The sequence below is a fragment of the Eublepharis macularius genome, chromosome 4 (assembly GCF_028583425.1).
Source record: "Eublepharis macularius isolate TG4126 chromosome 4, MPM_Emac_v1.0, whole genome shotgun sequence".
NCBI lineage: Eukaryota > Metazoa > Chordata > Lepidosauria > Squamata > Eublepharidae > Eublepharis > Eublepharis macularius.
In genome coordinates this window covers 13,582,696-13,608,258 of record NC_072793.1, presented here as the reverse complement: position 1 = coordinate 13,608,258, position 25,563 = coordinate 13,582,696, and the positions used below count along the sequence as shown (strand labels likewise).

The following is a 25,563-nucleotide window of genomic DNA, read 5'->3' as shown; positions in this document are numbered from 1 at the left end:
TTCATTCATGGGGAATGGCCGGTAGAGGAGAGCCTTGACCGAACGTGTGCGTGAGTGTGTTGACATACTGACTAGTAAGCATTTCTAGTTAATTGAGGAGAGCATAGGTAAAATAATAAGTCCCAGTTCCCATTGCATTAAGTTATTATGACTAACACATAGGAAGCTGTTAGGGCAGATGTGTGGTTTGTAAATGTGCCCATTTTTTACTTTAGGAGGTTGCCCACTTAAGTCCTAATATGGTAAATTTCACAGAGGCCGCAGTCGTGATGAACACATTGAATAAGATTGTCAGGCTTTGCCTGACACCCAGCCAGGAACTTGGGGTTAGGCTGCCACTCATATCATGGAAAAACCGTAGCTTCTGGTGATCCCTAGAGCTACAGGACATCACTTCTGAGTTTCCTCCAGTGGTGACATCATGGCACACATAATGCCAGCAGTTTTTAAAAAATTTCTACAAGGGTCGCCAGCAGGCTCACTCTGCGTAAACGAAATCCTGCTTTTCTAGGATTCTGTATCATAAAGAAATATCTCCATGCTCTATGCAGACATTCAAAGAAATGCATAGAGGCTGGGAGCAGAGACAACCATGTGACCTTGCTTTTCTCCTATTCAGTCATCTGTGCATAGGGCTCAGACAAAGGTTGATAGCAGTGCTTCAAAATGAGTTGAATAACATAACGCCCTAGGGTTGTTACCTCCAGGTGGGGCCCTGAGATCACCTGGAATTACAATTGATCTCTAGAGTACAGAGATCAGTTCTGCTGAAGAAAATAATAGCATTGGGGGCATTATATCCCACTGAGCCCACCCCAAACTCTACAGGAAATATGAAATAAATGTCATTTTAATGTCTTGCATAATTATCATTCCTCTCAAAATTAGGCCCTAACTCCACATCACATTTTTTCCTGGGTATGTCTCCCAGTTGGACCACAGTTATATTCTGAGAGCTCCATGTTTCCCAGGTGTCAGGGGGCCGTGATTCAAATTTGAACCATGGCAAGTAGGGCAGGGGATACAGACCTCCCCACTCTGTGCTGTTTTCTAAACCTGAAATGGCCTTGGGGAGTTGCTACTTGCTCCACTGGAGAAATGCACATGTAACCTTGTCAGTACACGTGCAGCCTCCCACAGGGCAAATAGTGGCTCCCCAGGATTATTTCAGGTCACAAAAACAGCATGGGGGGGGGGAGGTTTAACCCTCTGTCCCTGACTTGATCTACGGATGTACTCAAGAAAAACAAACTGTGTCGCTAGGTCTTGATTTCACGCGCAGTAGTGTATATAGTTAGGCTTTCAGAGGAAGCTTTTCTGATCTGGAGTTAACACTGTTGCTTGCTCACAAATAAAGATTGTATTGTTTGTTCAGGTGATAACTGAGCTTCAGTAATCATGCGATTTAAATATAATTACTTAAAATAGCTTACCTGAAGCACGAGTTATAACAATAGACTTTGCAAAAATTGCCTTATCGAAAGGCAAAATACAGTAAAAACTACATTTTCTTTAAGATTATACAAAATGTTTTGTTCTTGTCAAAGCACATGACAGTCCTGCACTCTTTTGAACAGAAAATACAAACATTATACTCTTCAAAGAAGAGGTCTACAAATATGGATGGCAGTGGCAACCATTAATTTAATTCCAGCAATCACCAAGTAAATCCTCTAGCATTCTTCATTATAGTAATAATTTTTTTTAACTTACTGCCAACGCAGGAAGGAAGAGAGCTCCTTCTTCGAAATGGCATCAGGTCGTCAAGTTTAGTGTCACAGGTTGAAGGGGAGGAGTTACCATGCATGCGCGCACACACATTAGCCAGTGTTTTAACATGCAAATGTCCTTTGTAGGCAGAGGGGTTTGAAAGGAACACTTTGGCCATTTCCACATGGGTTTATTGTCAAAGGCTTTCATGGCTGGAGAACGATGGTTGTGGATTTTCCGGGCTGTATAGCCATGGTCTTGGCATTGTAGTTCCTGACGTTTCGCCAGCAGCTGTGACTGGCATCTTCAGAGGTGTAGCACCAAAAGACAGTGATCTCTCAGTGTCACAGTGTGGAGAAGATGTTGGCAGGTAATTAATATCTACTCAGGAAGGTGGGGTTGGGCTGAGTCATCCTGTAAGCGTTTCCCAGGGTGTGGAATGCTAATGGAGGGAGGCTTCACTGTATCCTGAGGAGGTTCTTTTGCATATGGATTGGTGCTTGATATGCTAATCTTCTCTGCAGGGCTATTGTAGAGTGTAGAGTATTTTGTTAGCCTGGTGTTTTTCAGGACTGGAAACCTTGCTCTATTCATTCGTAAAGTCTCTTCTTTCCTGTTGAAATTGTGCTTATGCTTATGAATTTCAATGGCTTCTCTGTGCAATCTGATGAAGTAGTTGGAAGTGTTGTCCAGTATTTTGGTGTCCTGGAATAAGATACTGTGCCCTGTTTGAGTTAGGCTATGTTCAGCCACTGCTGATTTTTCAGGTTGTCCAAGTCTGCAGTGTCTTTCATGTTCTTTTATTCTTGTCTGGATGCTACGCTGTGTGGTCCCAATGTAAACTTGTCCACAGCTGCAGGGTATGCGGTATACTCTTGCAGAGGTGAGGGGGTCTCTACTGAACATACAATTCACCATGGAGAAAGAAATCGAGGGTAAACTTCCATTTCTAGATGCCTTGGTCATCCGCAAAGCAAACTTTCAGTTAGGTCACAAGGTCTACAGGAAACCAACTCACACGGATTGGTACTTACACAAAAACCCCAATCACCACCCTCGACAGAAAAGAGGCATAATAAAAACATTAGTAGACTGTGCAAGACGAATATGTGAACCGCACTTTCTCAACGGGGAAACTAATCATCTAAACCACGCACTTCAAGCAAATGGCTACTCCAGAAATGAAATCAGAAGAGCGATTAAACCAAGGATAAATCAAACAATTAAGGAAAAACAGTCTCCCACAGGAAAAGTGTTTTTGCCATATATCAAAGGAATCACTGGTCAGATGGGAAAGCTTATGAATAAGCACAACTTACAAACAGTATTCAGACCCACGAGAAAAATACAACAGATGCTACGATCAGCAAAAGACCCCCTCACCTCTGCAGGAGTATACCGCATACCCTGCAGCTGTGGACAAGTTTACATCGGGACCACACAGCATAGCATCCAGACAAGAATAAAAGAACATGAAAGACACTGCAGACTTGGCCATCCGGAAAAATCAGCAGTGGCTGAACATAGCCTAACTCAAACAGGACACAGTATCCTATTCCAGGACACTAAAATACTGGACAACACTTCCAACTACTTCGTCAGATTGCACAGAGAAGCCATTGAAATACATAAGCATAAGCACAATTTCAACAGGAAAGAAGAGACTTTACGAATGAATAGAGCAAGGTTTCCAGTCCTGAAAAACACCAGGCTAACAAAATACTCTAGCCCTACAATAGCCCTGCAGAGCAGATTAGCATATCAAGCACCAATCCATATGCAAAAGAACCTCCTCAGGATACAGTGAAGCCCCCTCCATTAGCATTCCACACCCTGGGAAACTCTTACAGGATGACTTAGCCCAACCCCACCTTCCTGAGTAGATATAAATTACCTGCCAACATCTTCTCCACACTTTGACACTGAGAGATCACTGTCTTTTGGTGCTACACCTCTGAAGATGCCAGTCACAGCTGCTGGCGAAACATCAGGAACTACAATGCCAAGACCACGGCTATATAGCCCGGAAAATCCACAACAAGCATCCACATGGGTTGTTTGTCCTGTGTTCAATGCTGTTGAGAAGTAGGTTTTTTCCCTACTTCCCCACAGCATGGTGGTAGTGCTTTTCCCAGGGTTTCCCATACTTCAGTCTTTTTCAAACATGCTTTGATATGAAGTTTTGGGAAAGCCAGGATGGCTGCCATGAGGGTAGGAAAGTTTGTATCTTCCCAGTCCTGCCCAAATAGCAGCCATTTTCCCTGCTCCTGTTCCCCTGGCAGCCTTTGGTGGTGGGGGGAGTATTTTTTAAATCAACAACTGAACATTGTTATAATATTGCAAGTCTCTTCTTACCCAATGGGAAGATCTTGCGAGTTGGGGGAATTAGCGTACTAGGAGGGCAGCGAGGCGAGTAATTTAGGGATCTCCATCAATGTATATGAAGATTGACCTGGCTAGAGAACTCTTTCAATGACCAGACAGAGATTTCAACCAAAAAAGGGGATTTTTATTGAAAATAACAAAGATCAACAGCACACAAAACACACACAGTACACACTCAGAGCTAGCTAGAAAGCAGTGGTGAGTTTTAAGGGATTAGGTGATATTTACCATCCAGAAGAGGATATCTGGGAGAGTATTGAGCAACCTACGCATCAAGGCGGAAGGACTCAAACGGGGATTCGAGGGTGGATGCTGGATCCAAGACCATGCACACAACTATGGCAGAGGGGCAATCTAATTATACTATGGATCCTACACAGAGGCAAAATTACATTTTCTCCCCCCCCCCCCAAAGACTTAATGGTTGTTCACGGGGTGGGACAAAGGATTGAGAAGTTTTCTCTGGGTTGAGACAAAGAGCTGGTAAACTATCTCCAAGGTTGGACAATGAACCAGCAAACTGTCTCCAGGGTGTGACAACGAACTAGGAAGGTTTGATTAGGTCTTCCCTGGTGGAGCTAAAGTTAGCAATAATGATTAATGATCTGCAAAGTGGATGGTTGAGGCTATCAGCTTTCTGAATCACCTAAGAATAGGAAAATGGTTAAGTGGAGATTGATCGGGTGTGTTGCAGTGATTAATTCAGGAACTCCGGAAAGCCCTATTGTATCATGAATATGATCCTTAGCTCATCTCCGGAACATGGGAGGGGGTGAGCTGGCCTCACCTGTCATTCCTCATGCTTGCACGTTTCATTTCCCGGCCAGGATCTGGATTCCATATTTCTGCCTGTTTTAGTGCTCAAAGCACATTCAGAGAAGGACTTATGGCATAACTACATTCATAAGCCTTCTAATATTGTGAGGGGAAGTCTGACCACTAACACTCTGAGAGATATAAAGGGAAAGGGATGTCTCCACAACAAAAGATGCTAGAGACTTTCTTTTTTAAATGGAAGCTGGGAATTCAAGGAATCTCATACATTTATTCTTATAATGTTATAACAACACAATGATACTCAATTGCTGATTTTTAAAAATTGGCAATTGGAGCAGGAAGGGGGAATCTTCACTAACCTGTCTCTATGTAGAAAACACCTTTGCCTCTGTAGAGCAAGTAATGAGAAAGCCAAGTATGACGGACTAATAGGGTTACCAACCTTCAATTGGGACCTGCAGCTCTCCCAGAATTACAGTTGGTCTCCAGATTACAAAGATAATTTCTCCTGGAGAAAATCTTTTCTTGAGAGTGGACTCTGTGATATTGTACCCCACTGAGGTCTCCTCTCCCCAAACCCTCCCCTCCCCAGAAATTATGAATTATTATGACTGGGACTCAAAGGCTACTTTATGTGTGCCAACAAGGGCTCTCAGAAGAGAGTGATGTGCACTCTTGTCACTGCCTGTGTGAGTAGGGGTAGGATTCCCAGTTGCCTGCCGATGGCGGGTAATCTCCTGGGAGATGGCAAACTGCCTGGTGATCGCCCACCACCAGCAGGTAACCCAGGCAAGGGCCCAGTGGGCGCGTGCCCAGCAGGGTGTGACCACATCACTTCCTGAAGTGACATCATGGCCTGGCGGCAGGCATGTTTCTGTGCTTCACAGGACAAATTTAGGCCCATAATGTGCTGAATTGGCATGGGAGCATGTCATGCCACTGGTGCAGTGATGTTGCTTCTGGAAGTGACATCATCGCATCAGCGCTAGGAGTGTGTGTGTGTGAGGATCATCTTCCTGGTAAGTACCAGGTCCCCCACTCCTGCCAGGAGGGTTTAGGGACCTGGCATCCCTAGATTAGGGGAGACCAGGTTTAAATCATTGGCTCTGCTATCATCACACGTAGTTTGTTCTTTTAGGCATGGTCTATACAGGCAGCTTGTTGCTGATGAAGCAGATAATTAATTACTTTCGTCAGAATTCTCTCACATTAATAGTTCTTTGGAAGTGGAACATTAGCGCAGCATGTGAAGGGCTAGGCTAGAATCTTTCTCCGTGGTATGCTACAGCTGCATTTTCAAGATACTTTAACATACTCTTTGAAATGGTACAGCTGCTTTTTCTGCCTCAGAATTCTGCCTCCTCATTTTGCTGCATGAGTAGACCAGGCCTCAGACAAGCGGACAACACGTTTTCTCCCCCCCCCCCCCCCAAAAGTTGTGATTGAGTCACTTAATAAAATGAAATAATCACACTTGTAGGAGTGCAGCTTTATGAGGTTAAGAGAACTGAGGATGATTGATTTAGCAAAGGCATAGATGAGAGAATCTGTTTGCACTGCAAACACATCAGAGAAATGAATTCGTGAGAAACAAAGTTATTTAGGTTAAACATTATCTTGGGTTCAGTGATAAAGTAATATAAGCATTCCATTAATAAATTTAGGTAGGTGCTCAGAGAAACATTCGTAGCTTTTAGTATAATCAGTTCTGTAGATAGCTGTAGGTGTAACTTCATTTTTAAGTGGAGATGAATATATTTATGAGAGAGCACTTGAGAGAGTTCTATTTAATTTCATTTGGTGTCTCAGTATTGCATTTCTGTTTCTGGAAACTTTTCCCTTGTATTTTTGGATATAGGAGCAATAATTAAACATCAGAGAGATGATATCAAGTAAGGTTCTTCCCATTTTAATTTGTGCTTAAGGCAATAGCGGTATGAGCAGACAGTACTAGACAGACAGACAGACAGACAGTCTTTAAGTTTTTCTGATGTATCTCAGGTGGTCAAAATTGAGGATAGAATATTGGGAAAACTAGAACTAAATGAGGGAACTATGAAATGACTGTCCACACTGCAGAAAGAGGGTAATTTTTTTGTTTATTAACTTTGTTTATAGCCTGCCTTTCTCATTCAGATTTATTTAAGACAAATTACAGAATATAAAACAATGCAATCACACAGCATAAAAACAAATAAAATAGGACGAGCATTACAGAATTATAAAAAATGTGAACAACTAAATGCTAAATTTCTGTTTTGTGCATTCCATGGAATGACAGAAGTTTGGGAGCCTTCCTGAACTCCTCAGGCAGGCTGTTGCACAAGGTGGGGGCCACCACTGAGAATGCACGTGAACTAGGGAGACTTTCTGGTTTCTCTGTCCATTGCTTACTGGCCTGCTGGGGCGGGGGGGGGGGAGAGAAGTGTTGTTTAAAGTGGTATTACATCAATGGTAAATATTTGAAAATGAGTGGTTTTACCTAGAACATTGCATCAGTGTCACAGGGGTGACATGACATCACTTCTGGGTATTTGTTGGAAGTGATGTCATGCATCAGTGCAACATCATCCTTCCCATCCCTGCCTGGATAAGCGGCTGCATCTCACCCATTCATAGGGTGGCACCTTTAGAAACCTTTGCTCGGATGAGTAAAGCTGTTGCAGCAAGTTGTAGTGGAAAAGGCCCAAGGCCTTAAAATGTGGGAGATGTCACAGGTGCTCAGTGTGTTCCTTATGAGTCAGCCTTTGTATTGAAATTACAATGGATTTTAACATGAATTTAATTTTTAATTACATTGCTTTTAAACTTGGGGAACAATCCAGCCAAAGAGCCAGAGGAGTTAGCCGTGTTAGTCTGTAGTAGCAAAGTAGTAAGAGTCCAGTAGCACCTTTAAGACTAACCCACTTTACTGTAGCATAAGCTTTCCAGAACCACAGTTCTCTTTGACAGATGCATGGATCTGACAAAGAGAACTGTGGTTCTCGAAAGCTTATGCTACTGTAAGGTGGGTTAGTCTTAAAGGTGCTACTGGACTCTTTACTACAATCCAGCCAAAGCCCCACTGGTTGCTCAGCAGTCTCCCACTGAAATCAATGGAACATGAAAAAGTGCTTAACTTTGGCTGGGTCCCTTGGAGTTCAAAAAACTACTGTTCATTGGTGATGTATCATTTTTGTGTATGCGAGGGATTTTGTACGTGTGGAGAAGGATGAAATCCCCACCTGTAGCCTGGTCTGAAGTGGTACAGTCTAGAAAGAGGTTGGCCTCCTCATCTGCTGTTTGTGAAAAGTAGGCCTATAAACCAGCCTCTCAGCCAGCTGAATTTGTAAAGTGCAACATTCTGTTATGACTTATTTTTGTATGTTGCTATGTAACACAGATGTCTGTGAGAGAACAAAAATGTTAGTAATTTTTTTTTTAGAAAGAACTGCAGCCTAGAGCAGGGAAGGAGCCAGAGTGATGAAATTTTAGTTTTTGCTTCTGATATGTATAAAGCCAACAGTGTACTCAATGTAGCCATAATGGTACTTATAATATATTCCTATGCAGTTACTCTATTCTAAGCCAACTGATTTCAGTGGGGCCCCTACCACTAGCCACTGCCCCCAGCCACCACTCATCTGGCCAGTGGGAGAAAAGTATGGTGGACTGGCCATGCACTCCGCCTGGAAAGCTCTTGGCTGAAAAGAGCCCACATGCTCCCATGTTGCTGAAAATGACATTTCCAGCACGATGCAGAAGCAACGGGTTCTGCCAGGGCTGAGTCTCTGAAATTCAGCCTCCCCGCCACCCCTTGGGTTGCCATTGGAGGACACGGCAACCCTGCTAATAGTTCACAGGTTGTGTATTGTTAGTAAACAATACAGGTATTATTTTCTACTTGAAAACATTGTGCTGAAAACTTGGCCGTTTCCAGACGGCTTACCTGCCTCTGGAACGTTGCGCCATCTTGCGGGGAAAACGCGAAATATCACGTTTTCTCGCGCGAGTTTTGTGCGACGTCGTGCAAAACTCGCGCGAGAAAACGCGATATTTTGCGTTTCCCCGCAAGATGGCGCAACGTTCCGGAGGCAGGTAAGCCATCTGGAAACGGCCCTTCTTATAAGTTTTCTTGGATGTTTGGCCATCAGAGCAGTTTCCAGTACATTCCTCCTTGTATCAGGTTCACACTGGTTTGATCAGATGGTTTCACTCAGTGTTGAGCAAGCCTGCCAAAGAAATTCTGTGTTGGAGTCTTGTCTTAATTTGCTATTCAAAACATTGCCCATTCTGAGAATTGCTTCGAAGGCAGAAGTAGCTTATTGAAAAGCCTGTTGTTTCAGGAAGAAACTAAAAAACTTTATTGACTTCAATTAATTTTACACTGCCGTAATGGGAACATAAATCCTCTTGTTCCTTGTTCATTTTCTGTATACTTTTTATATTGGATCCAAAGGTGCCATTCCACCATGTAACAGTAGTTTCTGTCCCAGTAGTTTCTGTGTAAAACCTGGGCTCTAAACAATTCTGGGGGATCTCCAAGCCACACATGGAGATTGACAAGTGCTATGTTTAAGGTACTTTGCATATAAAAGGTATATATTGTGATACTGTTTGTCCACAGTGAATCCAGTATCAGCTGATTCTTCAGTCATTGGTAAGGAAAAGTATATATGAGAGAGTGAGCAGACCGTTTGATAGGTAGTCATGTTGGTCTGCAGTAGATCAGCAAGATTTGAGTCCTCTGGCACCTTAAAGATCAAGATTTTCAAGGTATAAGCTGTTAAGAGTCAAGGCTTCCTTCTTCAGATGGGAGCTTTGACTCTTGAAAGCTTATACCTAAGACTTCCAGGTCCCCCGGTGACCCCCTGTGCCTCTCCCACCTTTCACCTGGCTGGTGTGGGGAAAGGGGCCCAGGAGGCAAGAATCCTCCCAGGCTGGTGCTCAGTGGGCGCTCTCCTCATGGGCACAAAAGTGACATCATTGTGCCCAGCAGCGGGCATGCTCCCACCTTTCACACGCCAAAATCACAAAGAGGTTAAGGGAACCTGGGACCTGGAAACCCTACTTACACCCTGGAAATCTTGTGGATCTCTAAAGTGCCACTGGACTCAAATCCTGCTGTTCTACTTGAATCTAATTTCAGTTTTCAAAGTGTACTGCCAACTTTGCCAACTCTGTAAATTTAAAATATAAAAAGTAAGGATGTAGAATAAGATTACATGGTTGAGTTTAATTAAATATCATCAGCATAAAAGAGTTGATAATGGACATAGTAAACCCAAGAGTCACAGAATATATACTCCAGGGCCACAATCCAGAAAACTCTTTTATGCATCTCTTTAAAAGTCTGTATTGCAGCCACATTTTGTGAGTGTGCTTGCATCCACCCCCTCATTCCTTACCTCATCTCTGCCTCTAACTCCTGAGTGTTGTAACATTTACTCGAGGCAGTGAATTTTGCAAAATACAAAATACAGCTGCAGACTATATAGTAATGTCCCTGAATGAAGAGCGTATTCAAGTGCCAAATAGCTTAGACTAAAGGACTCTTAGGCTAGAAATGACTTGCAATAATGAAGCATTAAGATTATTACTAACCAACATATATTATTTATATGCTACACAAAGTTTGTGGGGTTGCAGTCAGACTCAGGAGTAGGATTGCCAAGCGAATCAGAAAAGAAAGGGGGAGAAGCCCTGGCTGGCTCTCTCTTATGCTTTTAACAGTAACTTGGCATGAAAAAAAATCAGTGAATTAAGCTTTTCACCACATGGAGGTGAACACCATCACCTGCTTCTAGGGCTTTTCACACCTTTGGTTGTGTATGCATGATGAACACACATACTATTGTTTATGTGAATGTCTGAATGCCATTCATTCTGATATTATACCTGGAGACTAGTACCCTGAAAAAAATCATGCATTCACAATAAATGAGCCCACGAGTGAGAATGACTGATTTCATGTTCACTGAACATGTGAACGGGGCTGTCTGCAGAAGAAAACTATAGCTGTAGCTTCTGGTTGAAAAAGATAACTACTCTGGTCAATAATTTCTGGTAAAATTTGTGTATTATTTAAAGAACTATGGCAGAGAGACTAGGTTCTGACTGAAACTATTTTGATTCAGCGTAGCACTCGCGCCTAATTATAATTAAGGATTTTTTTCTAGCCCTGAGTAGGTGGTCCAGATTATACATTACTTTAGGGATCTAAAGTAATTAGCTACAGGCAGGAGGATCTGGATTGAGGCTAAAGCACTGGACCTGGGGAAATTTAAATCTTCTGTGGTCCATTTCCCTGAAAGAAATCTTTTCCAGAGTTGCCAGGACCCTCTTCCTTGAAACTGGGGGGTGGAGGGGGTTCTTGGTGGGGGGGCCCACTTCTTTCTTCTGGACAAATGGCATGGTAGAAGAGTTAACTCCCCCCTGCCCACAATGGCTCAAAGTTTAACATTCGCATTAGGAGTTCTCATCACAGACGCCCCCAAACAGGGTTGCCAGTTCTGCCCTTGGAGATTCATGGAGATTTGGGGTGGTGCCTGTGGAGGGTTGAATTTGGGGAGGGGTTTCGCTTAGAATCTATGGTATACCACAGAGTCTGCCTTCTGAAGCTGCCATTTTCTCTGAGGAAACTGGACACTGTAGTCTGGATATCAGATGTATTTCTGGGAGAACTCCAGGACCCAGGGGAGGTTGGCAACCCTGCTCCAAAGTAATGTGTTGTCTGGTCTTATGTAAACAATGAAAAACAGTAATTCTCTTGCACTCTGTCAACTACATTTTTGCTAAGCAAGCAGCATTTAATAATTTTTCTCTGATAGTTCTCGATCTTTTCTCTTTCAGATGTAGCTTATATGCTTTGAATTCATCCAAGCATGCACAGACTGGCACAGAAACTGAGCTCCTGAGAATGATCATGTGATATGTTAATTCTTTGATCAAAGGGCTAAATAATCATTAAACAGTTCAATCTGGAGCTTTCAAAAGTAAATTTCTGTATCTCAACAGAAGCAGCTTTCCCCTTAGTGTTACCATGACACCAGCCCTGCTGTAGTATTGGTAGTCTGATGACTATATAAACACAAAGGATGAGGCTAGAACTTGTTCATTTTCTTAATTTCTAATTGCAGCCACATTTCCTAGTCCCATAAATGGTAGGGTTGCCAGTTGCCCAGAGCAAAAATATCTTGTGCCTTTAATAGATACTTGGTGGGAGATTATTTTCCAAGTGATGTTATTTACCTCTGTGCTTCAACTGAACATTTGCACATATGAAGTCTCCATTAAAGGAATGATAATTTTTTTTCTCTAGGCCTGTTGGCAACTCTCCTCAATATGATGGACACGAGGACTAACTCTCTAGCAGCCTAAGCTGGCTAATGTCACTTCTAAGGTCAATGACAGAAAAGAAGAACAAAGTTTTACTGAACAGGAAGGCGATGCAGGTGTCCTTGCAATATTATCTTTTTTTTAAAAAAAAAAGAGCTAAACAAGTCCTCGTGTGGATAAACACTTTTCCAAAACAATTTTAAATTCTTCCACTAGGTTGACATTTAGATCTCACAACAAACCTCTGTTTGTTCATGAGACACGGACACTGCTTGTTTGCCATGCCTTTATGCTCCCTCCTCCTCTGGTGGCCAGTGGGCAAATGAATGTTTTGTGGTTTGGGAAGCCTTCAGTCAGACTTCAATATGCTGTGGTATCTGCATTCAGGCACCTGGGGAAATTGAAGTATGCATCCTCCCCACAAAAGGGACCCCTGCTGACCTATGCCAGCCACCTGATGCCTCAGTTGATACCCCTTCCTTGCTTTTCAGCAAGGCCAGTATCAAGGTTATTTCTTTTTCTGAATCCCACCTCAAATGACACAGCTATCCATTCCTAGCATAAAACTGGAATAACTTTAACTGACATTTTAACTAATACAAATAACCATAACTGATATATTTAACTAATACAGAACCAATCTGCGTTCAAAAGCTGTAGGAACCATAACAATGTCAACTTCAGTCAACAAAAGAATGAAAGCAACACACACACACATGCACAGGCCCACCCACCCACATGAAAAGAAAGCAGAATGAACTTAAAGCAGCTTAGACTCCTCTGGAGAGCCAGCCCCAGCAGCTCTGCTTGCGCTCTCTCTCTCTCTCTCTCTCTCTCTCTCTCTCACTCACTCACTCACTCACTCACAGAGGAATTAAAAGAAAGCAAAATGAACTCAAAGCAGCTTAGCCTTCTCTGGAGAGCCCTCGCCAGGCCCCAGCTCTCTCCCTCTCCCTTTCTCTCTCAGAGGCATGAAAAGAAAGCAGAAAGAACTCAAAGCAGCTTAACCTCCTCTGCAGTGTCCACGGGGCCGAAGGAGGAGGGAATCATGTGGGCAGATTCCAGAGCTGCCGGAATGCCATTCCGGGGTGTTCCCCCTCAAAAAAAGCCCTGTTTATGAGAATATAATTTAGTTTTCTCATCTCAATGCAGCTAAGCAAGAGTAGGAGATGGTTGGTCTTGTTACAGTTTGTAGTCTGAACTGAAGATGGCATAAGATCCCTAGTCACTTTTGTGATTGTTGTGTGTATGTCCTTGGCTCATCATGACACCAGAGTGCTATGAATAATCTGTAAATCAGCCTGTAAGAATAGAGCTAGGGGTGTGGCTTATGAGGCAGGTGGGAGGGACTGAAATTGAAGGGCTAGGGTTTGTGGATTATGAGGCTTTATTCCCCATAATTCAAACACCTGCATCTAGAGCCATTTACCAGAAATGCAAAGGTATAAAATTTCTTCCTGTCTTTACCTTTTACTTTTAGCTCTGTATAATTTTGTAACATCTTGGCATAATCTGTATTGAAATAGGTCATCAAGCTGCCCTTGAATGTGCTGCTGTGGTACAGGGTTACATACACAAAGCATCACTTCAGGTGAAAGAATCCACAAGCTCCTAAGCATTCTCCTGTAACAAACAGTGCAATCCTAATTTCTTGATTTCAGTGTGTTTAGACTGGAGTAACTCTGCATAGAACTGTGCCAAAAGTTCCTGTTGTGAATACATTAATCGTGTAACAAAGTCTATAGTGCACTTGTAGACACAGTATGAAATAATAATACAACGGTCAGTACACAAGGTTAATGTCACAGTATAAATGGTAGCTTTTTTTAAAAAAAAGTACTTTTAGGCACAATGGCCATAATGTAGCTCTTTGTTATTTGTAAAGAAATCATCTCAGTTGTAAATCAACAAAGTACTTTGAGAAATATACTGTTCAAAAATGAACTGTAATATATACTTGACGTATAGCTTTTACTGTTTATTATGTCTGCAAGTTAGGATTTTTTTCAGAGCAGTTAAATACAGCTGAAATGAGCAATGATAGAAGGTATCTCGTTTTATGTTTTATTTCCATGCTGTCAGCTAGTGTTACAGTCCTAGAGTAACTTAATGAAAGATGAATTTAACTGAGTTAAACTGAATCAAAGTCCATTCTGAAAGTAATGAAATACTGCAGTTCCGTACATACCTAATACCTGTGTGGGCAGTTTACAACTGATGCCTTCTTTGAAATTGAGCTAGATTTCTGTTTTTGCCAGCATGGCGTAGTAGTTAGATTGTTGGACTAGGCTCTGGAAGACGCAGGTTTGAATGCCATGGAAAATTGCTGGGTGATCTTGGGCCAGTCACACACACTCCTCCTGGCCGTGTTGTGAGAATAAAATGGAGCAGGGCCGAATCTTGTAAGGTCCTTTGGGCCCCCATTGGGGAGACAGTTGGGTATAAGCGAAGCAAATAAAATAAATTGCAAAAAAGGGGCCTGGGTTCCATTCCCCGTCACAGTGCCCATCACCTAATTATCTTAATTGTGGCTCCCCTGGGGATTTGTTTATAAATCCATTCAAATGGATTTTCAAGATCCTGTGACGATATAGCTATCATATTATTTTATTCATTTCATTCTCTAAAGCAAGGTATTTTGTGTCAATTGCAGTACTCACTTGGGGGGGGGGGAGGGGTCCAAAGGTTTTTTTAGATTCTCTCACAATCAAAGCCCTGTTTTTAGTAGCCTCCCTTTGGGCTCGTTCAGCTATTTGCAGATTGCTCCATGTCGTGTGCCAGAGATGGACACAGCCACTTAGAGAAGAAAACGTCAGAACATCCATGGCTAAAACTGAAACATTTGGTAGCAAAGCATGGTGGCATGTTTTCTATCACCATGTGTGCATGTGTCATTGCCACATAATATGTGGATATGCCAGGTTGGCTATTATGTCCTATATGTGGCTGAATTCTTGGGGCCACTCCGAGTAATGTAATAACTTTTAAACATGTTTGTGTAAGAAGTTTTTTTAAATAAATACTTGCTGTTTAATAAATACTTGATTTTTTTATCAACATCTTTTCAGTCCTCAGGATAAGGGATCTTTTCCCTCATAAATTACTTTTCAGTATACTGATTAGGATAAGGGTATTTATGTGTTTTGATGGTGAGACAAAGATTAATCCTTTTACCTCTCCTTTTGCTTTGCAGTACAGAATTGGACAGCTGTACATGATCAGTAAACATAGCCACGAGCAAAGTGATCGCGGAGAAGGCGTAGAAGTGGTGCAGAATGAGCCTTACGAAGATCCGAATTACGGGAATGGTCAGCTGACAGAAAAACGGGTTTATCTGAACAGGCAAGTGCTTCTGCTAACATCCTGTAGTTACATCCCCCCCGTGACACTGTGTGCAGATGAGTTTTAATGTTTTGTAAGTAAACACATTCCTCTACAGTTTGGCAGCTTCAAGCAAATAAGAAAAAGAAGATCAGTGTCACTTGAACAGAGTTTTGCTTTCATTGATAGCAAGTTCTGTTGGCAGAGGCAGAGCGTGGCGGGATGAAAACTCACAGAGTTTTGTTTTCCATTTAAGGCAAAGTCTTTGAAACAGGTTATGCTTGACAACTTATTATTAATTAAATTCAGCAGCCTACTTGTGAGGAAGCAGCCACCACAACTTAAAACACCTCACATACTAGATTATCTGGTACGTGCTCCCCATTTCACAAGAAATGAGAAATTAGAGCCAAGATCAACATGATGGCAGCTCCAGGTTTATCCCCATGGCCACTGGCGCCATGTTTCATGAGATCTGTAGTTGTCTAACACAGAACCGGGCGTGCAGGCTCGCTGGCTGGCTGGCTGGCTCACCAGGAGGCATGGTTTCACACTGTTTCTTAAGCTTGATGGTTTCAAAAATAGTTGTCTGTTTTTAAAACAGTTATCTGTTTTTAAAGTTCCTTTACATAGGCTCAGTCACACAAAGTAATTTTCCACACAGATCTTCTTTAAGACAATAAACTCTGCACAGGCAGATTCATTCGGGCCTTTCCATACAGCTTGCCTGATTTAGACAGACCAATCTCTCACTGAAATATACATAGAATATCTCTCAGGCACACACACACAGTGTGCTTGCTTTAGAATAATAGAATCATAGAGTTGGAAGGGGCCATACAGACCATCTAGTCCAACCCCCTGCCCTGTGCAGGATCAGCCTAAAGCATCTCTGACAAGTATTCATCCAGCCTTTTCTTGAAAACTGCCAGTGAGGGGGAGCTCACCACCTCCCTAGGCAGCTGATTCCACTTTTGAACTACTCTGACCGTAAAAAAGTTTTTCCTAATATCCAGTTTTTCCTAATATCCACCTTTGTGCATGTAATTTAAGCCCATTGCTTTGCATCCTACCCACTGCTGCCAACTGGAACAGCTCCTTGCCCTCCTCCAAATGACAGCCTTTCAAATATTTAAAGAGAGCAATCATGTCCCCCCTCAACCTCCTCTTCTCCAAACTAAACATTCCCAAGGCCCTTAGCCTTTCCTCGTAGGGCTTAGTCTCCAGACCCCTGATCATCCTCGTCATCTGGGTCATCCTTCTTCCCTTTCTTAAAGATTGGGATAACATTTGCTGTTCTCCAATCTTGTGGCACATCCCTAGTCCTCCAGGAGGCCTTGAAGATGATGGACAGGGGTTCTGCAAGTTCTCTAGAAAGTTCTTTCAGCACTCTTGGGTGCACCCCATCCAGCCCAGGGGATTTGTATTCATCCAATGCAGCCAGATGCCTCTCCACAACCTCTCTGTCAATGTCAATTAGCCACTCAGGTGTCCTGCCACATTTTCTACTATCTCTAGATGTGCCTGAGTTCTTCAGGGAGAAAACAGAGGCAAAAAAGTCATTAAGCTTGTCTGCTTTTTCTCTGTCCTGCATCAGAGTTTCTCCATCTACTCCCAACAGCGGTCCAGTTGCCTCTTTTACCTTGCGTTTGCTTCTCACATATCTGTAGAAGTTTTTCTTATTGTAGGGAGCCCTCCTGGCCAGACCCAGCTCGTACTGAGCTTTGGCCTCTCTGATGGCTGATCTGCAGTGCCTAGTAACCCTCATATACTCCTCTTTAGAGGTCTGTCCTTCTCTTCATTTCCTGAACATTTCCTTTTTCTCTCTTAGCTTATTCTGGAGCTCTCTGTACATCCACATCAGTTTCTTGGAGCCCTTACCATGTTTCCGTCTTGCTGGGATAGTGAGGGCTTGAGCTTGCAAAAGCTCATGTTTGAGAAGGGCCCACCCTTCACTCGCTCCTTTCCCTTCCAGCACACTCCCCCACGGAATGACTCTCATCAAGCCTCTGAGTTCATCCAAGTTGGCCCTATGAAAATCTAACCTACGAGTCTGGCTACAAACTTCCTTGGCTCCCCACAGCAACTGGAATTCAAGGAGGACATGGTCACTTCCCCCTAAGGTCCCCACCACCTTCATCTCATCTACCAATTCTTCCCTGTTGGTTAATATCAAATCTAGTATGGCCGAGCCCCTTGTAGCTTCCTCCACCTTTTGAAAAAGGAAGTTATCGGCCAGGCAGGTCAGGAAATTGCGTGATTCATGACGCTTTGTTGAGCCTGTCTCCCAGCACACATCAGGGAAGTTGAAGTCACCCATAATTACAAGGTTCTGATGTCTGGATACTCTACCAATCTGTTCAAAGAGGGCAGCATCCATTTCTTCTCGCTGGTCAGGTGGTCTGTAGCAGACTCCAACGATAATACCCTTTGTCCTTCCTCCCCTTATTTCTACCCATATGCTTTCCACCGGGCTGTCCGCCCCATTCTCCATAACTTCTTGACAATCAAGCCCTCTCCTCACATACAACGCCACTCCACCTCCTCTTCTACCCTTCCGGTTTTTCTTGAACAACTCATACCCATCCACTAGCACATTCCAGTCATGGGAATCATCCCACCAAGTCTCAGTAATTCCTACTATATCGTAGCCCTCTGTTTGCAATAGAAGCTCAAACCCTTCTTTCTTATTGCCCATACTTTGGGCATTGGTATATAGACACTTGTAGCCTTGTACCTTTGTTTGACCGTTCCTACCCAGGTGGGTCCCCACTGTTTTCACTTCATCATTGAAATCACCATGTCGATCGTCCCCTGCCCCTTGCGGCATCAGTTTAAAGCTCTCCTGATGAAGTTCTCCAGGTTCGTTCCAAACGTTTTCTTCCCTGCCCTTGAGAGGTGAAGCCCGTCATGTGCTAGAAGGCCTTCTCTAAGAAAACCTATCCCATGGTCCCAGAACCCAAAGCGCTCCTGCTGGCACCACCAACTCAGCCAACAATTCACCTCAAGTATGGTCCACTCCCTGCATGTTCCTCTTTCTGTGACTGGAAGGATAGAAGAGAATACCACTTGAGCTCCCAATGTCTTCAACTGCCTTCCAAGAGCTTCATAATCCTCTTTAATTCTTGCAACAGTATTTGCAGCCGTGTCGTTCGTTCCCACATGAATCAGCACAAACGGGTACTTATCAGCGGGCTTGATGAGTTTCGGCAGCCGGTCGGTAATATCCTGAATTCTGGCCCCCAGCAAGCAACACATTCTCTCGGAATAGGGGATCTGGCCCAGAGACATGGCGTTCCATTCCCCTGAGCAAAGAGTCCCTGATGACTACCACCTTCCGTTTTTTTCCACTTCCATGTGGCCTCATGTCTTCTGCACACCCTCTTCCAGCACTTTGCGCTTTAGACAGAATGAATGTTTTCTCTCAGAAACACACAGTTTCCATACAGGTTGCTTAACTGAACTAGAATGAGAATCCACACAGGTTGCCTGCTTTGCCCACACACAGTTCACTCTACCCCTAGAGCGCTGCTGCTGTCCAATCAGATTTCACTCCAGTCACACTTCTCAACTCCTCCCATATGCTCATCATCAACCAATCACCTCACTCCCCCATCCCTCTTTGACCCCCATTCTTCATCTGTAACACACCAAGCATTTAAAGAAACACACACGCTTAAATTATTACTGGAAGGGATTGCCCTGCAGCCCTCCACCTACCCTCTGCTGCCTCTTCAGGCTGCTCACCTGCCTCCATCCCCCTGCATTCCAGGTGGAGGCAAGGCGGTGGCCATGTGTTTGGGAATGTGGGTGAGCCAGTCTGGCCCTGCTGCCACTGTCTTCTTCATGCTCTTGCCTAGTTTTCCTGGCCGTGTTACCTCCTGGGAAACCAGGTAGAAGGCAGTGGTGGCATGCAATGGTCTATACCCCTTGATGTGCGGCCTTTGCCGCACCACCACCCAATGGGTAGGGGGAACAGGGAACATGGTGTCAGCAGCCACAAGGATAAACCTATGGCCCTGTTACAACAAGCTTGGCTTTTAAAAGAGCAGCAGCACTAGCCACGTATAGCTTCCTTCAGATGAGTGAGCACTGGAGGCTTATGGTGTCTTTGTAATATTTGAGGCAGGGACGTTACAACTATACAACCAGGACAGAAGTAAAGGCAAAGAAGTACTCTTGCAGGGCAACAGAGCAAGACCTGCACCCCAGGGTTGTCCATCTTCAGCCGCCTCTCGGCTCTCACAATTTTCACAGAGCATTCAGAAGGGATTCGCCATCGATGCATTGCAGTGTTTACCGTGTAGGTTTTCTGGTTTTTTTTAAAAACATCTACTTTGTGGAGATTTGTTTAAACTTAGAGTGCAGCTGCACCACCAGCTGTGGACACATGGGGGGGGGGGAGTTGCTGAGAGATAATTTGAGCCAAAGTCACCAGAGATTCTCCCCCTGAAGAGGAGGACATCTTAACATGGGTGATGTTACAGGCAAATGTTGCCAGTAAGTTTTTTTAGCAGAGCAGGGATATGAATCTAGAGTTCCCTGCTCTAACCACTGCACATACTGTTCTGATAAAGACATATGAGAACTATGTACCAAATCTCAGTAAGGGGAGCTGAGCAATACAAATACCTGGTCAACATTTTTTTAAAAAAATAGTTTGCATATTTTATAGTGAGGAACGCTGATGCTGAGAGACATGGGATTACCACAAGCCCAGCCCCTGAATCTCTTGCGATTGTTAAAAAAAACGTAAATGAAAAAACAAAACCAGCACAATTTTTACTATCAAGGACAAAAAATTTCTAGTAGGTTCATTCATCACAATAATCTTCCTTTGTTGAAAATGATTAGGGTTTCAGAATTAGACTTGACAGATACTTTTATACCTCTACTTCTGTCCAGCCAATCTGGTTAATCTGACCAGAGGGAGTGAAAATAAAAATAAAACCATGACTTCAGAGATAGGAGATGACCGAGCCATTAGAACAAAACTATAGAAAACAGGACAGGAGAAAAAAAGAAAATAAAAGAAATGAGGGGAGAGAACTGGAGTCACCTCTGTTGTTTGACAGATGAGAAAAAGGACATTTCCACATGGTTGTGCCAGAGGACCCCCAAGAAAACTGGCTGCCCTACTTCAAAGAGATATTTGAGGGAAAGGAAATTGACTCCAAGAGCCTGAGCCTTTGCTGGCCATGTCACTGGAAAACTGCGACCTGACTCCTTGCCACACTATAACAGTATGCCTCTGAGCAGGTGCAGAATGCCTTTCCCTCAATATTAATGGGCAATCTGTGTTAGGTTCTTAGAAGAAAGACTTGCAGGGAAATTACAAATATGTAGATACCCCAAACGGATATGCCAGTCGTCTTGTTTTAGAAACTAAGTGCTACTCCCACCTCCCTGTAAAAATAGAATGTTAATTTTGTACTGTTCCCACCGCCACCCCCTCACTAATTTTATTCCTTATTCCTTATCCCTTCCCCTCCCTCCATTTTTTTAGACAAATAATCAGTACCTCTTTGATGTTTTCCACACATGGACAACCCTCTGTGGTTTCCCCATTGCTGGTGAAGCTGCTGATACAGTCCAGTGGCAATAGGGCTTTCACATGGCAGGTTTCACAGAATCACAGAGTTGAAGGGGCCATACAGACTTTCTAGTCCAACCACCTGCCCAATGCAGGATGAGCCTAAAGCATCCCTGACAAATATTCATCCAGCCTCTTCTTGAAAACTGCCAGTGAAGGGGAGCTCACCACCTCCCTAGGCAGCTGATTCCACTTTTGAACTACTCTGACCGGGAAAATGTTCTTCCTAATATCCAGCCGGTACCTTTGTGCATGTAATTTAAGCCCATTGCTTCGGGTCCTACCCTCTGCTGCCAACTGGAACAGCTCCTTGCCCTCCTCCAAATGACAGTCTTTCAAATATTTAAAGAGAGCAATCATGTCCCCCCTCAACCTCCTCTTCTCCAAACTAAACATTCCCAAGGCCCTCAGCCTTTCCTCGTAGGGCTCAGTCTCCAGACCCCTGATCACCCTCGTTGCTCTCTTCTATGCCCTCTCCATTTTATCCACATCCTTTTCGAAGTGAGGCCTCTAGAACTGCACACAGTACTCCAGGTGTGAACTGAACAAGGCAGTATAATAGAGAGGGACTGTGAACTCCTGTGATTTCGATGCAATGGCCCTTTTGGTGCAACCCAAGACTTGAGTTTGCCTTTTTTGCCACCGCATCACACTGACTGCTCATATTTAGTTTACAGTCCACTCTTACTTCAAGATCTCTTTTGCATACACTAGCACCCAGAAGTGTATCCCCCATCCAGTATTTGTGCTTCACATTTTTGTGGCCCAGATGTAATACTGTGCACTTATCTATGTGGAATTGCATCCTGTTCACAACCGCCCACTTCTCCTGAGTATTCAGGTCTTGTTGAATTTTAACTCTATCTTCTTGGGTGTTTGCCACTCCTCCCAATTCGGTATCATCAGCAAATTTACCCCTTCCTCCAGATCATTGATAAAAATATTGAAAAGTACCAGGCCCAAAACCGAGCCCTGTGGCACCCCACTGGACACCTCCCTCCAATCTAATGAAATGCCGTTGGCCACCACTCTTTAGGTGCGGTCCTCTATCCACTAAACTGTCCTATAGTCCAGTCCGCAGTCTTCCAGTTTACCCATTAGAATGTCATGGGGAACCTTATCAAAAGCTTTACTGAAACCCAGGTAAATCATGTTGACAGAGGTCCCACGAGCCAGTAAACTCGTCACTTGATCAAAGAAGGAAACCAGGTTGTTCTGACAAGATCTGTTGGGGACAAAACCATGTTGACTTCCCTGGATCACTAAGCGGTCCTTCGGATGCTTATAGACTGATCCCTTAAATCTGCTCTAATATCTTCCCAGCAACAGAAGTCAGACTGACCGGCCTGTAGTTTCCCAGGTCATCCTTCTTCCCTTTCTTAAAGATTGGGATAACATTAGCTCTTGTCCAATCTTGTGACACATCCGCATTCCTCCAGGAGGCCTTGATGAACAGAGGCTCTGTAAGTTCTCTAGAAAGTTTTTGGAGCACTCTTGGGGGCATACCATCCAGCCCATTCTACCATTATAACAACAAGTTTAACAGGTTCTGTGAATTTCCAGCTTCCCACAGTTCCCTGTCCTTATACCCCAGTAGTGGTCATCCTCCTTCCACTAACCACTAGGTTTTTACCTTTTTTAAAAAACTGACAATTTCATACTGTTATGTCTAAATACCATTATAAGCGTAACAGGTTCTGTGAATTCCCAGGTTTCATGTTAAAAAAGAAGGTCTTTAGTCCTTCTACTGTGAAGATATCTCTGCAATGGAAGGGGGCTAGAGACTTACCTTTTAAAAATGGAAGCTGGAAATTCACAGAACCTGTTACACTTGTTGTTATAATGGTATATAAATATAACAATATGAAATTGACAGTTTAAAACAAAACAGGCCCCTGTGGTGGGAGGAGAAAATTGCCACTGTTAAGAAAGGGTCAGGAAAAATGGCTGCCATGTGGGTGGGAAAATCCAAACATTCCTACTCCTGACGTAGCCATCCTGACTTCACTGTGATCTTTTCCCAAACTTTGTAGCAACACAGGTTTGAGAAAGCTTGGAGAAAAGCCATAGATACCTCAGGAGATGCACAATGATGCTGTGATGAAGAGAAAAACATCCCACAACGGGAGAAAAACATTCCAAATAGCACTGAACCCGTAAGTTGTGTGGAAATGGCCTTGCATTACACACACACACCTACCCACATCCAGTCCTTGTGTCCAGTCAACTTTTTTTCATCAACCTCAAATAAACCTCAACTTCAAATAAAATATGCCTCGTTGTTGTTTGTCAAAAGTGGAAGGAGTATGCTGATCAAGAGGAATACTCCATACATAAAGAGGGATGGGGCTTAGGGTTACTAGGCTGGCAACTGGCAGGAGGCATGGGGATAAGAAAGTGTGCATGTGACATTGGCAATGTCACAGCATCACTTCTGGGTACAACCTGGAAGTGGCAAAAGGGTAGCTTTAGGGATTGCTGGAAACTCTGGTAAAAACCATAGAGGTTTTTGGTGGGCTCTAGAGTAGACATTGGCACGAATCTAAATACAAAGCGATTTTGGTCACAAAAGTGGCCGTTTCGTGTATCGCAAAGCACCGTTTTGTGGGGGCATGGCTTGCAAGGTTTTCACGAAATTCAACGACTTATTTTTGCCTGTTTCATTAGCGTCATGAATGTTTTGTGATTACTGACAGGCTGACGCCGATCCATTGATTCCCTTGGCAACAATGGGCCCAGACCTTTTGGTGCCATTGGAAACGCCACTCATAGCCCACTTACCCTTGATTGGCAGCTGTCCTAGCCATCTGAGGAGCTTCCATTCTGACCTATGTAGCTAGGAGCTGGGGTTGAATCCCCTAGGCAACCAAGGAGGTGGGCCTTCTATAGCCAGGGGCACACCAATTTCACCCCTCCAAACCCTGTTAGGCAGGTCTGTCAGCCAACCACAGACTTCCTGTTCTCCTCTATGTGGACGTTTTCTATAAAATGCCCCCCTCTTCTGCCTTGTGTCTCAGTCCTAGGAGTCAGAGGGAGGACTGGCTGACTGTTGCTGCTGGGGTAGTTGGCTTGTGCTTTGGCTGCTGCTGCTGCTCTCAGTGTCGCTTTAAGAGAGACAGAAAAAGAAGCCTCTTTTCAGGCTCTTCTTGGCCTTGCTGTGGGAAGGTCTTTGGGTGAGGGTGCCTTTTATTCCCTCACCCCAGGTCTTAGCCTGGCTCTGGGCCCTGAGGCCTAGGCCTCCACTTTTTAAAAATTTGCTTGTCTTTGTGCCTCCTAAATTCTTTCTTTTTTGAGGAGGGCTCACTCTCGCTGTTTCCTTGCTTCCTTTGGTTTTGTTTCAGGGCCTCTCCCCCAAGGCCAGTCCCAGGGCCACTGCCTGCTGGCTCTCTGGGGCCAAGCTTGGTGTGGGTTCCTCCTGAGGGCCTTACTCTCTTCTATTCTGTTTGCTTTTGATGCAGGACCCTCTTGTTTTGTGCACCTACTGTGTGCATCTATTCTTTATTTTGAGCACCGTTTATTTTGAGCATTTTAATTTTGATTTTAGGGGCTCTCCCCCTCAGGCCCAGGGGCCCAGGGCCACTGCCTTGCTCTGGGGCCCAGCTTTGTGTGGCTTCCTCTCCTGACTGAGGTCTCTCTTCTGTTCTGCTTGCTGTCTCTTTCATGCTTGCAGTGCATACCTATTTGCTGCAGGTCACTCACCCACTGTGTACATCTCAATTTTATTTGTAGCACCTCCCACGCCTGGGCAGGTGTCTCTGTGCTGCTTTGGGGCTTCTCCCCCAAGACCAGGCCCAGGGCCACTGCCTTGCTCTGGGGCCCAGCTTTGTGTGGCTCTTGTTTTGTATGCAGCACTACGAGGCCTGGAATGAAGGGCAAGGGTGGTTGGGGGGGGCAGAGTGCACAGCTCATCCTGGTTTCTCATCAGAGTCTAGCAATACTGGGGGGGAGTCTTGGAGGTGCCCAAGACCGCAAATGCTGTAGGTCTCCCTGCGGGGGCAGTGGAGGAGGCACAACAGGTCTCGCCGCTGGCAGGAGTTGACCTGGATCTCCTCAAAATGTTTGAGGAAGATGACGAGGGGGAATCTCAGGAGGAATGGCCGAGGTTTGGAGAGACATCCAGCTCCTCCGAATCCCAAACTCTTGGGACTGTCCCTGCCTGCAGTCCGCCCCTCCGTCTTCCAAGTCCAGCACCACACCAGGCCCAGTAATCCTTTGTCCTCCTCCTGACTTGCCAACTCCAGGTCGCCATTTCAGTAACGCACTATGGCAGAACTTCCAGCCCCTTCCCAATGACCACTATGCAGTGCGGTGCCGTTCCTGTGATGCCCTGGTGCGTAGGGGCTGTGACCCTCAGCTCGTGTCGTCAACCACTCTCTGCTTGCATCTGCAGAGGCACCACCTGAGCCTGCTGCCTCCAGAGCAATGCAAGTCATCTGGTGGGCAGAAGAGGAGGGCTCCTG

General features: G+C 44.3%; 1 protein-coding gene across 1 annotated transcript in view; it reads left to right on the top strand.

Annotated features, from left to right (window-relative positions):
* Positions 1–25,563, top strand: part of PITPNC1 (phosphatidylinositol transfer protein cytoplasmic 1) — a 242,459-nt gene that overhangs the window by 81,080 nt on the left and 135,816 nt on the right. The window contains exon 3 of the mRNA XM_054976296.1: positions 15,383–15,531. Coding sequence (XP_054832271.1) covers positions 15,383–15,531 — 149 coding nt within the window. The remainder of the gene's footprint in view (positions 1–15,382; positions 15,532–25,563) is intronic.